The 14,183-nt window shown below is 23.4% G+C and overlaps 5 protein-coding genes across 5 annotated transcripts; 3 read left to right on the top strand and 2 right to left on the bottom strand. All coding sequences in view use genetic code 6, as the record gives it.

Moving 5' to 3' along the window:
- Nucleotides 1-518: 518 nt before the first annotated feature.
- TTHERM_00249700 (E1-E2 ATPase family protein) lies at nucleotides 519-5,998 on the top strand (the record flags this gene model as incomplete). The annotated part of the gene is made up of 13 exons (XM_001019020.2): nucleotides 519-562; nucleotides 664-938; nucleotides 1,003-1,076; nucleotides 1,277-1,711; nucleotides 1,888-2,171; nucleotides 2,231-2,597; nucleotides 2,662-3,312; nucleotides 3,517-4,324; nucleotides 4,438-4,793; nucleotides 4,883-5,176; nucleotides 5,228-5,344; nucleotides 5,548-5,727; nucleotides 5,783-5,998. The coding sequence occupies 13 exons, from the start codon at nucleotides 519-521 to the stop codon at nucleotides 5,996-5,998; spliced, it is 4,101 nt and encodes a 1,366-aa protein (XP_001019020.2).
- A 504-nt stretch (nucleotides 5,999-6,502) lies between these two features.
- On the bottom strand, nucleotides 6,503-7,366 carry TTHERM_00249690 (alpha/beta superfamily hydrolase; the record flags this gene model as incomplete). Its single annotated transcript, XM_001019019.1, has 1 exon — nucleotides 6,503-7,366. The coding sequence occupies one exon, from the start codon at nucleotides 7,364-7,366 to the stop codon at nucleotides 6,503-6,505; it is 864 nt and encodes a 287-aa protein (XP_001019019.1).
- Nucleotides 7,367-7,707: 341 nt separating this feature from the next.
- On the top strand, nucleotides 7,708-7,971 carry TTHERM_000249689 (hypothetical protein; the record flags this gene model as incomplete). The annotated part of the gene is made up of 2 exons (XM_012798372.1): nucleotides 7,708-7,891; nucleotides 7,955-7,971. The coding sequence occupies 2 exons, from the start codon at nucleotides 7,708-7,710 to the stop codon at nucleotides 7,969-7,971; spliced, it is 201 nt and encodes a 66-aa protein (XP_012653826.1).
- Nucleotides 7,972-8,203: 232 nt separating this feature from the next.
- On the top strand, nucleotides 8,204-9,620 carry TTHERM_00249680 (serine carboxypeptidase family protein; the record flags this gene model as incomplete). Its single annotated transcript, XM_001019018.1, has 3 exons — nucleotides 8,204-8,764; nucleotides 8,848-9,314; nucleotides 9,404-9,620. The coding sequence occupies 3 exons, from the start codon at nucleotides 8,204-8,206 to the stop codon at nucleotides 9,618-9,620; spliced, it is 1,245 nt and encodes a 414-aa protein (XP_001019018.1).
- A 1,428-nt stretch (nucleotides 9,621-11,048) lies between these two features.
- Nucleotides 11,049-12,830, bottom strand: TTHERM_00249670 (kinase domain protein; the record flags this gene model as incomplete). Its single annotated transcript, XM_001019017.3, has 8 exons — nucleotides 11,049-11,121; nucleotides 11,240-11,338; nucleotides 11,435-11,524; nucleotides 11,734-11,823; nucleotides 12,044-12,133; nucleotides 12,387-12,476; nucleotides 12,658-12,707; nucleotides 12,765-12,830. 8 exons carry the CDS (start codon nucleotides 12,828-12,830, stop codon nucleotides 11,049-11,051), a joined length of 648 nt encoding a protein of 215 aa, XP_001019017.3.
- Nucleotides 12,831-14,183: the final 1,353 nt, after the last annotated feature.

The raw sequence follows: 14,183 nt of genomic DNA, 5'->3' as shown, positions 1-14,183 counted from the left end.
GATTTGAAAATTGCTGAAAACTAATTTTAAATACTCATAATAAGAAAAAAAAAAATGTAAAAAGAAAGATATTAATTAATCTAAAACTAATTATAGATATTAATAGTACTACAAAGTTTGATTGGTTGATTGATTGTAAATATTTACTTAACTTTCTTAAGGAATGAATATAAATAAATAAGTGTAATAAGACTATAAATCTTCTTTTAATAAATAAATTTTTTTCTTTTATATTGAGTTATTCTTCTATTCTGTGTCATATTTTTTAATATTTATTTATTAAATACAGCAATTAAAGCATATCATTAAAACCATCTGACAGGTTACTTTTGAAAACTTGAATAGTTGCTAGTAATATTTTTTATAAAGCTAATATTTTTATTATTAATATTTTCCAAAAATTTTTCATAACACAAAAAAATATTTAAATATAGTGTTAATTTTGCATCGTTTAATACTACCATAATAAACAACAAGCAGATCGATCATTATTTCAATACCAAGCTAAATAGATTAGTATGCTATCACCATCAAGCAATTCAACTTCTTTAACGCAAAAATTGTAATAAACCCTAAATAAAATTAGACATTTAAAATTAAAATCATTTTAAATTTTCAAGATAAATACAATGCAATTTTAAAAAATAATTCTAACTAATTCAGAATAGAGAAATAGCCTTTTGAAAATTCAGTGAAAGGAATCTTGGGATAAAATGTGAAATTCGTACTTCCTGAAGATATCTAAGAAGAGGGTATCATAAAAGAAATTTAGGCTTATAGGATATAAAAGTTTAAGCTGATATTTTCTTATTTTCTTTTTTTTATCACGGGAGGCTTACTTTATCTTTTCACTCGCTGGAGTATAAATTTAAAGATAAGACTTTAAATGGTTTAATGTAAATCTTCTGAGGCTCAATTTATGAAGATTATTTCTGCAGGTAAATAAATAAATATTAAATAGTGTTTTAATATTTAACAAAAAACATTTTATTTACACAACAGATAACACAATTTCTTTAGTATAGACTGAAAATAGGACTATGGCTTTTCAAGATCAACCAGAGTAAAGCTATTTAGTAAATATTTTTTTATTGATTCTCATAAAAAGTTTGTTTGTTATTAAGCTAAATTTTAATTTACACAAATAAAATTTAATAAAGAAATTCTTATTATTTTCAATAGCTATATCTAAAAATAGAACTAAATTTATCTTTGAACCCAAATAAACTAATTAATTAATATTCAATTTTTAATAAAACAATAAATAAATAAATAGATTTTTAGCTTCAGACTGTACACATATTTCTACATTCAAAATTCAAACTGCTTTTATCCAATATAATTTGCTCTTAGTCTTTTGACTAACAATTAAATATATGAAAAATATGGACGTGGTGTGCCAAGTGAAGAAAATCTAAAATAATAGGTCTCCATTTATGGATTAAACAACACTGAAATCCCAGATAAATCCACAGTTAAAATATTGATAGATGAAGTTCTCTCTCCTTTCTATATCTTTTAAATTTTTAGTGTAACCCTTTGGATGCTTGAGCCATATTATTATTATGCTTCTGTTATTTTCTTCACATCTTTACTTTCTGCTGTTGTTAGTTTATTAGAAACTAAAAATAATTACAAGAAACTAAAGCAAATGAGTTTCTTCGAAACTCCTGTCTTTGTGTTCAGAGAAGCTGCAGAATATATTGAACCTGTAATTTTATTTATTAATTGATTAAAATTCTATTAATTATAAGTAATTTGAATTCTATTTAAATCTTATCAATAAAATTTACTTTTAGTTCGCTTTTTATTCTGATTTTCAATTAAATTTTAAATTGTGTTAAGAAGGAGAAATATTAATCAATCAATTTTAATTAAAATTTAAAGTATGAAGGACAATTTAAAATTGAAAGAGATATCATAAAGGTAAAAAAGTAGATAAGCTCTTTGGAGTTAGTTCCAGGTGATATAATTGAAATACCAGATGGGTAAATTCTTCCTTGTGATGTAATACTTTTGAATGGCTCTTGCGTTATGAATGAATCTATGCTAACTGGTGAATCTATTCCTATTATAAAATCTTCTTTGCCATTTAACAATAATAAGTATCATCCAAACGAAGATGGTAAACAATCAACATTATTCGCTGGTACTAAATGCATAGAAACAAGGTATGTATATTAGGAAATTTATTTCGATAAATAAGTTTAATAAATTTTTAATATAAAAGATATCATCTTAAGGGATAAGTTCCCATACTTGGATTAGTTAGCTAGACTAGTTTTAATACTATGAAAGGCTAACTTGTTAGATCGATTTTATACCCAAAGTAAAATTCATTCTCATTTTATGTAGATTCTTTGAAATTTGTAGCTGTCCTTGCTTTAATTTCCTTATTTGGATTCTTCTTTTCTCTACCATTTATGATTAGAGGATACCATAATGGTTACTTAGATGTTAGAGATTTAGTTCTAAACAGCTTAGATTTAATAACAATCACTGTCCCTCCTGCATTACCTACTTGTCTCTCTATAGGTATTTCTTTTGCAATGTCTAGATTAAGAAAGAAGCAAATATTTTGTATCTCTCCTCCAAAGGTATATTTATTTAAATATCAACTTATATTTTAAATTAATTTTATCAAAAATTAATAAATAACAGGTGAATATTTGTGGTAAAGTAACTATTATGTGCTTTGATAAAACAGGTACTCTGACTGAAGAAGGATTAGACATGTATGGATTAAGACCTGTATTATATTCAGATCCTAAAAACATAAAATTTGCTAAATTGCAAGAATAAACTGTTAAACTAGGCAGTTCTAAGTTAATAAAAATGAATGGTAACCCAGAGCAATTAAATTTATATGGAGAAGGAAACCCCTACACTTACTTAGGAGATCCAGAAGTAGTTTTAAAAGAATGCATGGCTAGTTGTCATGGTTTAACAAGAATTAATGGGGAGTTAATAGGAGATCCTTTAGAAGTTAAAATGTTTGAAGCAACTTAATGGGAATTGATTGAAAATAATTTAGATAAATTCAGTGAAGTTGTCATGGCTGTAGTTTAGTAAGTTTAAAGCTAATCTGACCAATAAAGTTAAACTGAAAAAAGCCTGATTTATAGTAGTTAGTTCAGCTAACAAATAGGAATTATAAAAAGATTTGAATTTTCGTCTAAGCTATAGAGAATGAGTACAATTGTTAAAAGGTTTTTAGCATAAAACGAGTTCTATAGACTTTATGTCAAAGGTTCACCTGAAAAAATATTTGAATTATGCAAGCCTGAAACTATTCCTTAAAACTTCCACGAAGTAATTATTAAAATTACTCTAGAATATTTTTATATTTTCCAAATTTATTTAAAAATTAAAAAAATTTTTTTCAAAATATTCACAGAATTTTAAATATATTTATTTGCTTGCAAGATAAAAAAATAAATTAAATTTTTTTATTTGAAAATTGCAAAAAAAATAGTTTGTTTTTTAATTTTAATTGGATGCTTTAATTTTTTAAAGGTTCTTGACTTTTACGCCAGAAAAGGGTTTAGAGTTCTTGCTTTTGGTATTAAAATTTTGAACATGGACAAATAATAAATATAAAAAGTTGAGAGAGATGAAGTTGAAAATGAATTAACATTTGCAGGATTGCTGATTATGGAGAATAAATTAAAGCCTATTACTACAGACATTATTTAAGAACTTCAATCTGCCAACATACGTACTATTATGGTTACAGGCGATAATGCCTTAACAGCTATTAGTGTAGGTAGATAATGTAAGATTATTGATGAAAATAAAAGAGTTTACTTTGGTGATATAAGTGATGATCCCAAGTAATACAATAGAATAGTTTGGAAAGATTTTGAAAACGGAAACAAAATTTTAAATGAAGACAATTTAGAGCCCGTTGGTGGAGTAGTTAAATACTAAGAAGATAATGTTCCAGAAATAGAGGAAGAAAAGAAAATATTTGAATAGGCTTAGTTTTTAGAAGAAGAAGATAGAAGAATATCAAAATTTCACAGAAAGAGGAGTTCTTAAAGCAAAAAATCAATTATTTAAATGAATTCGATTATAATCCCGGCTAACAAAAAATCTTACAGAGAAAGAGCAAAAACTATTTCAATGATATAACAAGATGAAACTTTGTAAAAACATGGAATGGAATCTTTAATCGAAGACAAGAAAAGCATTTTTGAAAATTCTCGTAATCTTTCACATGTAAAATCAACAGGAGATAAAAAATATATTGAAGAAGAAGACATTATGTTTTCAGATAAAGAAATTAATGAATAAGAAGAGGAAGAAATTGCTGCTTTAAATGGTATTTTATTTGTTTAAAATTATTGCTTTTTAATTACATTTTTCTTATTTAAAATTATTAATTTGTAAATGAATTTATTTATGATAAATAAAATATTTTAAAAATAATTTAAGATGAAGATTATTTACCATGGAAAGAAAGCAATGAAAGCTATACTCTTGCTATAACAGGAAGAGCTTTCTCTAAAATTATTCATGAATCTACTTAGACATCTGAAAAAGCTTAGCTTTTAAGAACAATGTTGCTTAAGACTTAAATTTTTGCTAGAATGAGACCAGAAGAAAAGGCTTTATTACTATAATAATTGTAAGACTTACCTTGGAAACCTACATGCGGAATGTGTGGTGATGGCGCTAATGATTGTGGTGCTTTGAAAACTGCAGATGTTGGTATTTCTTTGTCTGAAGCAGAAGCATCTATAGCTGCTCCTTTTACCTCAAAGATATAGGATATTTCATGTGTAGTAGAAGTAAATAATAAAACCTATAACTAATTCATTATTATAAAAAAAGCAAGAATGTAAATAAACAGATTAATTATTTGTATTAAATAAAATAGCTGCTTAAAGAGGGTAGAGCTGCTCTAGTCACTAGTTTTTCTTGCTTTAAATTCATGGCTTTGTATTCCATGATTTAGTTTTTCACTACAACTTTACTGTACACAGTTAACTCTCTTCCAGGTGATATGCAATTCTTATATTGGGATATAGTTATTATTATTCCTCTTGCTTTCTTAATGGGTTTAACTGATTCCTATCCTTCTTTGTCCAAGTAAGTTCCTGGTTCTAACCTTGTTTCTTTCCCTGTTCTCATTTCAGTAATTGGCATGACTTTACTAAATGGAGGATTCCAAGTAAATTTATATAAATTAAAACTTAATTGCTGATAATTATTTATTGTTAAGGTCATTATGTTCTTTGTCTTAAGAGCCTAAAGCTGGTATATGTCTGTTCAAGATGCTCATGATTACTTAGATGATCTTGATAATGAAGATGCAAGAAAAAGTTGCTATGAATCTACAGTAAATATTAATTATTTTATTAATAATAAAAAAAGAATTATTTCCTTAAATTTAATATTTTTTTTAATTTCAAATGCACTTTTTAAAGCTTCTTAAATAGTAATTCTATTAATTATATTTAGATATTTAAATATTTTATATACAATAAACCATTTTATAATAAGCTTTTAAATTAATTAATAAAATTTTCAATTTAAAATTAGACTCTATTTTTCTTCACAAATTTCTAGTATATCTCTACTTGCATTGCCTTTTCTATTGGTAAACCATTCAAAAAAGAATTCTTCACAAATAAATGGTTCACTATAACTTTAGTCTTTATTACTTTACTTTCCTTTTACGTATAGCTTATTCCAGATAGCTTTACTCGCAGTTTCTTAAACGTATGATTTATTTATTATAATTATTAATATAATAAAAATTCATTTAAATTTGTAGATATTTGAAGAAGTTAAATTAGAAAATTAACCAGCTTAATCCGAAATGCCTTTTAACTTTTTGCTTGTTATTCTAGGAATTTCAATTGCTAGTGCAATCGTTAACATTCTTTTTGAAAAGTTCGTAGTTAGAAAGATATCTTTAGTTGTTAAGAAAAAGAAAGAATAAAAAACAAATTTCAGCATTATCGTTCCTCATAACAAAATAGAAACATGAAATAATAAAAACTTTAGATTTAAAATATTTTCAATATGAGATTGAATTTGTTTATTTATTTAATTAATTATAAAAATATATTTGTATTATTAAATATTTTAAAATATTTATTAGAAATTTAAAAGTTATTCTTTTAATATAAAGTAATTACAACACCTAACTATTACATACTTAATATTTAATTACGCAATGTAAAACGAGTAATTTCATTTAAATATGCTAATACAATGCTATTTTTAAGGAATGAAAGTCAACAATTTTTTTGAGTTTTATAATTATTTAATAGTATTGATTTACAAAAAACTTAAAAATTGATAATGAAAACTAGCATTTTGTGTGTTTTCTAATTTGATTTAGATAGTTTTTCTGGGAAAACTCAAAAACTGATTTGTCAAATGTAAAGTAGTATTTAGAATATGTATTTATAGAATGTTAAAAAATTAATAATATTTATTATTTTTAGATAATAAATATCCATAGATACGCAATAACTAAATAAAGATATCAATAGAATCTTTCTTTGAATTTTTGTAATTTATATTAAGAGTGCTCATCAGAAATTTAGTGAGATTGAATATTATGTTAATAAAGAAAATCTTTAATTGGGAATATTGAATGATAGTATATATCATGCCATAGGTGACCCATGTTTGAGGGAAACATAAATTTGACATTCTAATTGCCTTCAAAATATTTTTACATTTCTTTACTTTGCTTTACAGGAATTATTTCATCTTTTTCACCATGAATAATGAGCATTTTGCAATTATTTTGACCAATTTTGATGTTTTCAAAATTATTGAAATATTCTTCTGGAACTAGATTTCCTACAAAAGATGCTTTGTCTTTAGCTAAATCTCTCCATGACATGTAGGGCATTAAAAGCACTAAAAGACTAAACTAAACTTGAGAAGACAAATAAGCAGCAGGCCCAGTACCCATTGATAAACCAACAACTATTATATCTTCGACAGGATACAATAAACATTATAAAGCGAATTTATACACAGTTAATGCGTCTTTTTGTAAGCCTTCGGGAGTAGGTTTACCTTTATAAACTCCATATCCAGGATATTCAACTCCTAAAACAGTTACCTACAAGTGATTTCGCATTTCAGAAATATAATGATGGTCTTATCCAATATCATTTCCAGTACCATGGAAAAATATCAAGAGTTTATTGGATATTTGATTGGTATTTGGGTATTAATAAGGACAGTATAAGCAAGGTATACTGTTTTCATTTTAAACTGTGCTGAAGTCTTCATTGACAAATATCAACTTATCAATCCAAAAGTCTTTTTTTGAATTGTAACTTGAATTACTTGGAGGCTAAAAAAAAACAGCTTTACTGATAGCTTTACCCATTACTTTTTATATGCTATTTTTGATTTTATTTCAAATTTAAAGAATAAGTAATTGTTAAAAAACAAAAAAAAGTTAAGTCAAATTAAAAAATAGGTAATTAATTAATTATGAAATGACCAATTGATTCTGACCAAAAAAATTATATTTTAATAATTGACTTATCATTTCTTCTATTATAATTCTATTTCTTATCAAATAAAGATTTGATAAGTCAGCAATAAAGGAAAGTATTTTTTTAACTTTGTTTTAAAAAATTAAATAAATTTAAATTATTTCTTACAAATTCATCTTATTGAAATAGTCAATTTTTAGTCTTTAATTTATTTTTTATTCTATAATTTATGATTTTATTAAATTTAAAAAATAATTTTTTATTTTAATAATTTTATAATAATAAAAAAGCTAAAATAAGTAATTTAGTACGAAAAATTTAATTATTTATTTCAAAATTCTTATTTATTTTTTAAATAATGAAAAAAGATTTTTTTTAATTGAATTTATATATCATTTCTAAATTTATTTTTGGTAAAATTATCATTAAATTGTTTAAATTAATTAGAATAACATTTTTTTATTTATGACAAATAGTTACTTCAATTTATTGATGGGTTTGATAAAAGATATAAATTTATTCAATAAGGCAATTCCTTAGTTTATATTCAAATTCTTTTATAATTTTTTAAAGGTTTAGCTATGAAAATTATTAATTATTCTTTAAATATTTACTATAAAATTTCTGATTAGAGTATCAAAAAAATGCATTAAATATGAGCTAGCTTTATATAAGGTTTTTATAATAAAAATAAATAAATTAATTAATTTAATATAGAAAAAATAATGAGAAAAGCCATAGTCTTATTTGCTTTACTAGCTCTGGGCTACTGCACATAAAATCCTTTGTTCTTAAATGAAACATACACTACTGGACTCATAAATATTGGTAAGGACAGTGATATTTTCTATTGGCACTTTGAATCTAGAAGAAATGCCACTGCTGATCCTTTGGTCATTTGGTTGACTGGTGGTCCTGGTTGCTCTTCTGAACTAGCTCTTTTCTTAGAAAATGGTCCTTTCACTGTTAATGACAATTAAACATTAGATAGCAATCCTTATTCTTGGAATAATCAAGCTAATCTTGTTTTTGTTGACCAACCTGTTGGAACTGGTTTCTCAAAAGCTGCCAACGATGAATTAGTAAGAAATGAAGATGAAGTTGCCGAAGATTTCTATGCTTTCCTCCTCGGATTCTTGCAATAAAATCCTTAATACATAGGAAGACCTCTCTTCTTAACTGGTGAATCATATGCAGGACACTACATTCCTGCTATTGGTGCAGAATTAGCCAAATAAAAAAATCCCAAAATTAATTTATAAGGTCTTGCTATTGGCAATGGATGGGTAAATTTATCTTTCATTTAAAAAAAATGATTGATCTTATTCAAATATTTTTATTAAATTTATAACTAACTTTCTTAAAATAGGTCACTCCTAAATTGTAAAATCCTGCTTATGGTACTTATGCTTACGAAAATAAGTTAATCTCAGGATTATAATACTATGCTTTCACTAAACCTGTTTTGGCAACTTGCGAAGCTTTGATTTCTATCAATGCTCCTCTTTCTCTTACTAACACTGTTTGTGGTTTAGGTTATTAGTCAATAGTTGGCTTTGGTCAAACTCCCAAGTTCAATGTTTATGACATTAGAAAGTAATGCCTCGGTTCATTATGCTATAACATGACAAACCTTGACAATTTCTTAGCCAGAAATGACGTCAAGTCAGCTCTAGGTGTTTCAGGTAGAACTTGGTAAGAGTGCTCAAACACTGTTTATGCTGCTCTTTCTCATGATGAAATCGTCAATCTTGCTGATAAGGTCGCTTATGTTCTTGAAAGTGGAATTAAGGTTTTAGTATACAGCGGTGATTAAGATTTCTAATGCAATTACCTGTAAGTTATTACAATAATTTATTAATTAAACATAATTAGCTAATTAATTTGATTTCATTCTATTAAACATATTTTATTATTCATAAAAGTGGAGGTATCGCATGGACTGACTCAATGAAATGGTCTCACTAAACTGAATTCTAAAATGCTAAATATTCTGATTACAAATTAAATGGATAGGCAGCTGGTAAATTTAAGAAAGCTGAGAATTTAGAGTTCCTCATTGTTTACTAAGCCGGACATTAAGTTCCCATGGATTAACCTTAATTTGCTCTCTATATGATTAACTCTTTTATTTCCAGTTGAAAATAAGTTGATAAAAATTATATTTTCAAATATTATCAAGCAAACCTACATGTTTGTTCTGAATATAAATAAACTAATTCTATATAAATTAATTTTTAAAAAATTTCTACTATTTATTTATATCTGTAAATTTAGCTTAGTAAACGTTCAATTTTGAAAAGTTTATATAAGGTTACTAATTAAAAAAAAATATTAAAAAAATTTGATTAAAATTTTTAATTAAAATTATTACTAAAATTTTTCCTTTAGAATAAATTTTCACTATTTTTATTAACTTTGTAAATAAAAAAATTGTATTAATTTTTATCAAAGTAATGATTAGTGAGATAATTGATATAAATTAGAAAAAATTATTAGATGTTTTGTGGAACTTTTTTGGAAATTTCTTTTAATTTCTGTCCATAAACCCTTAAATTGTCTTAAAAATAAAATTAAGTTCTTTTTTATTACATTATAAAATTAGATTGAGTAAATAAAATCTAGTAAAAGCAATAGTAAATCAGCAAGACACTTTTCATAAACATTTTTGCAATATCCTTATTAATTAAGAAAGTATTGAGAAGGCTAAATTGGTGCTATAAAATATTTATTAATTTTGTGAAAATTTTTGCTAATTAATGCTCAATAGAGTGTTAGAAATAAAAAATTTTTTACTTAAATTTGTAAAATATCATTGATTTTCAAAGGAAATTTATCAAAATTAAAAAAATAAGTTCTATTTACATTAATGAAATATTTACATCTATATAACTTTAAATAGAAAAATTTTTTTTGGAATATTTAGTGAGCTGCATTTTTCATATTTTTAAAATAACTTTTTAACATATTTTTAAAAATAAAAAGCCTAACTTTCATTTACATCAGATGCATTAAACAATGATTTTTCTATATAAAAAATAGAATCATAGAAAATTAATTTTTAAAAAAGTACTTCAAAGTTAATAAATAAGCTACTATTTAGTTTAAAATAATTAGTATATAAAATTAAAAAATAATTTTACTTTTTTTTATTTTATAAAAAAATCTTAATATGGTGTTGGCGCATCATATCAAAATTTTAGCTTTTATCAATTAAAGCTAAATTTTTTTTGTTCTTTTATAAATATATTACTAATTAAGAAATTTGCTGGCCTTTTTCAAATATTTAAATTGAAAATTAAAAATAATAGGAAACTGTTTCGATTAGAACTTTTAAGAAATAAGGAAATGTAAATTGAAAAAAGTAAAAAAAATTTTTTTATCAATAAAAACTTAAAATATACAAAATAGTTTTTATTCTTAAATAATTTTAAATTCATTAACAAATAAATAAACAAAAATTTTTTAATGGAATAATTTTTCAGTAAAAATTAGAAATACTGAGTTTTGAAACATTTAATTGATATATCTTATGTACAAATAAATTTTAGAATATATTATTTTATAAATTCAATTAACATAGCATTCAACTACTCTCTTTATTTTAATAAATTTTTGGCGAAAACTTACAAAGTATTATTAGCTATTCATTATTAATTAATAAGAAAAATTAATAAATAAAAGGTAGTTGTCTATATAATTTAATGCTGAATTTAATTTGCACTTTAAAATATATTAAAATATAAAATAAACAATTTTACCTTGGACTAAAATATAATATTTTTATTTGAGAGAGCTTAGGGCAATTATTAAGAGCAATACTAAAATTTATAAGACCTGATGGCAGAATTAAACAATCTCTTTTATAATAGTAAATAAATTTACCAATTAATTTCACAAAATTTAAACTAAAGACATGAAGAAAAATTTAAAGAAAGTTAATAATATATATTTACCTTATACCTAATGCCAAATATGATAAAAATTTACACTTTACTATACCCTAACCTAAAGCTAACACTCCTTCATTTTATATTGAATTTCCACTATTTAAAATTTGATTTTTATAATATAATTAAACTCAGAATAAATATTAATAAAGAGATAGAGAAGTAAAAAAGAAAATATGTGCACAAAAAATAAGTAAAAGATTGAGAATTAGATTAAATAAATAGTTAAAAATAGTTAGCTTTTAAAGGCTTGGTCTTTTTATTTCTTTCTCTATAATTAAATTATAACTAAGAAATTTTAGTACTCAATATTTATTCTCAATGTTGTGATATTTTAGCAATCTGGTAATTTTTGAGCTAATTCAGACACACCTAAAATTCCAATTGAGTTAAATCTTTTAATATTTTTATAAAATTAGATTTATTATAAAAAAAGTATGAAAAAAATCAAAAATATTATGAAAATAAAAATAGTAAATAAATTGCTAACAGTTTTGATCTATTAAAAAAACAAAAAAATCACATTTATTAATGTTGCCAAATTATAAAGAATATTATTTATCTTTATATGCTAATAGATAGCTAAAAAATACTTTATAAATAAATTATTTTTACGAAATGTCAATAGTCAAATTTGAAAGATTAGTGCATTTTACCAAAGCATAAGCTAAACTTATTAAACCAGTATTGCCAATATTACTATTCCTTTTGATTATTTAGAAATAAATTTTAGCTTTCATGTAGAAGATAGATATTAGCAAAAAGATTCACATAGATTCGCTAGAAGTATTTGGATTGTTATTTATTTAATAATATATAAAAACCACCAAAAACTTATTGATTGGTAGGTATGTATGTACGTTTGATTGATTTGATAAAAAATAGATATTTAATCAATTTTTCAAAGTGGGCTTTGTATTAGTAATAATATCTTTCTTTTTTATATAAAAAATATTACATAAGGAAGAGCTTTAAGGTAGAAATATTATTTTTAGACATCAAAGCCTCAGCTAGAATTTTAGAACCATCACTACCAATTTTATTACAGCTTTTAATAAAATTAATATGTCAATCAATAGGTGATATATTAAATAAAATAGATAATTTTCAATTTTGAAATCCTTCAGTTGGCAGATAGAAACAAAATGAAATTAAAAAATGGTTAAATTTGAAAACAATTATTTAGTTTAATAGAATCAAATCTTATTATTCATTGATTAATAGCTTACTAAGTATAAAGTGTTATTTCATTTTCAGATTTTAGCTAAGAGTTAATAAGCTTTTTTATTGATAATAACTTAAACTATAAATTTAAAACAGTAAATATATATTTTACATCTTCCAAATTCAATTCTTTATTATGTTCAACCATTTTTTCTTTTTCTTATAGAATATTTCCCATTTCTAAAATATCAATTTTTTGTATGAATTATGAATTATAAATTATTATTCTTTTGTCTTTTTCAGCAAAATTTAGTTTATCTTAATTAAATATAAGCGCTTTCTATAACTCAATATTTTTCTAATTAAAAATTTACTGATCATCTTTCTGATAATTTATAATTAGAAAAAAATTATTTAATTATTATGTATTTTTGGTAAATTCTAAATTCATTAAATCTTAAAAAATGCACTGAAATTTTCTAATTGTACTAATATTTAAATATACTTTGAAAAATCTATTTAAATTAATGTAATAAACCCCTCATAAGTAGCAAAAAAAAATTTTAAATATATAAAAAAGTTTGTAGAGGGAGAGAGGGAGGGAGAGCAAAGACATAAATTATAATGACTGAAATACTAATTAGTCTCAACTTTTTTTACAACGATAATCACTGCAGAACATTATTTTGTCTATCATTAAATATACTAGACAAAGCAAAAACTCAAGAGAATACTAGATAATATATTACATGAAAATAATAATTAAGAATTAAACCTAGCTTTACAATGATAAAAAGTAGTATTTTTTTTTGTTCGTTCAGAGTTTCTAGGCAATCATCATATGAAAGATAAATAAATATATTAAGAACAAAAGAGAAATTATTATTATGAATAATTTTAGAACTCCAAAGCTTTCAGTTTATGATAGTATTTCTTTAAGAAACAATCATTAGAAGTTATTGCTTTATTTTGTAAGGAGTTTAAGTAGAAATAAATAAATAGTGCTGTGATTTAAATAATTATATTTCAATAGATAAAATTTGATTAAATTTAGACTATTTTCATATAAAAAGAGATAAAATGGATAAATTTAATTCATAATTCTAAAAAAATAATTTTTAATTTGAAATAAAAGTAATAAAAGCACAATAAATATTTAAAAAATATCAATAATCTATTAAACTTAGCTAACTGGAGCTAATAAATTAGAAATATCCTTTCTATCCATAAAATTTATATTAGTTACTTCCCTTTCCATTACACATTAATCTCCTAATTAATAATAAGACTTTACACAAATATTTCCCAAAGCATTACCTCTGAGACCTCCATTGCGATTTAGCTTATTTAGTAGTTATTCAAAAATTTCATCAAATTTAGAGTGAGAATATTTCAAATAAAACTACATAAGTAAAGAAAAATTAGCATTTTTCCACACTATATTAATTGCATTTTTCTTTTGGGTGTACTTAGCTGTTAATAATCAACATGTATTTTTGACTAACTGATCTTAAATTAATGGCATTTATCAAATGAGTAAATATATATATGGTATATAACCTCAATCTTTAAAAATCAATGCTACTAAACA

This window comes from Tetrahymena thermophila, assembly GCF_000189635.1.
Source record: "Tetrahymena thermophila SB210 genomic scaffold scf_8254590, whole genome shotgun sequence".
Classification (NCBI taxonomy): domain Eukaryota; phylum Ciliophora; class Oligohymenophorea; order Hymenostomatida; family Tetrahymenidae; genus Tetrahymena; species Tetrahymena thermophila.
Note: the sequence above shows the minus strand (reverse complement) of the source record. Positions and strands in the feature narration are given on the sequence as shown.